At 33.1% G+C, this 516-nt stretch overlaps 1 protein-coding gene across 1 annotated transcript in view; it reads left to right on the forward strand.

Moving 5' to 3' along the window:
* LOC119586548 overlaps positions 1-516 on the forward strand; it is a 58,792-nt gene that overhangs the window by 3,371 nt on the left and 54,905 nt on the right. The window contains exon 3 of the mRNA XM_037935307.1: positions 302-390. Within this exon, the coding sequence (XP_037791235.1) occupies positions 302-390 (89 nt within the window). The remainder of the gene's footprint in view (positions 1-301; positions 391-516) is intronic.

Genomic DNA, 516 nt, shown 5'->3' on the forward strand with positions numbered 1-516 from the left:
CATGATACTTAAGATGTGTGCTATTAACGTAGATCGAATATTTTTACTTTAGTAAGCTTCTTCTCCTTATAATGTAAGTCACCTGATGAAAACAAAAATTAATAGCCATTCACAAAGTGTTTTTTTAAAATAACAAATTCTATATTCAATACCGCGTGAGAATTAGTCGTAAGATAACGCTAATCAGAAAAGAAAGTTTCAGCTTTTGTGCATTTCTTGTTGATTATATATATGTTTTGCTTCCATTAAGACAAAGGCGGGTTTCATGTTTTTATACCCTGAGTGTCTTTTCATTGTGAAGATAAAAGCCTTCTAACAGTGGCCTTGTCTCCAATTCCTATGTTCCCATTAAAGCAGTTTGCCTGTATAGTTGTTTCTTTGACGGGTGCCGTAAATAGCCAGCTCAAAATAACTGTTATTATATAACCGATTTTTTTTTTTTTCGCGCGTCGCAGAAAGAAATATTATGGTTCTTTTTATTAGCGACAGCTATCCGTAGTATTAGAGATATTGTGG

The sequence above is a fragment of the Penaeus monodon genome, chromosome 21 (assembly GCF_015228065.2).
Source record: "Penaeus monodon isolate SGIC_2016 chromosome 21, NSTDA_Pmon_1, whole genome shotgun sequence".
Lineage (NCBI taxonomy): Eukaryota > Metazoa > Arthropoda > Malacostraca > Decapoda > Penaeidae > Penaeus > Penaeus monodon.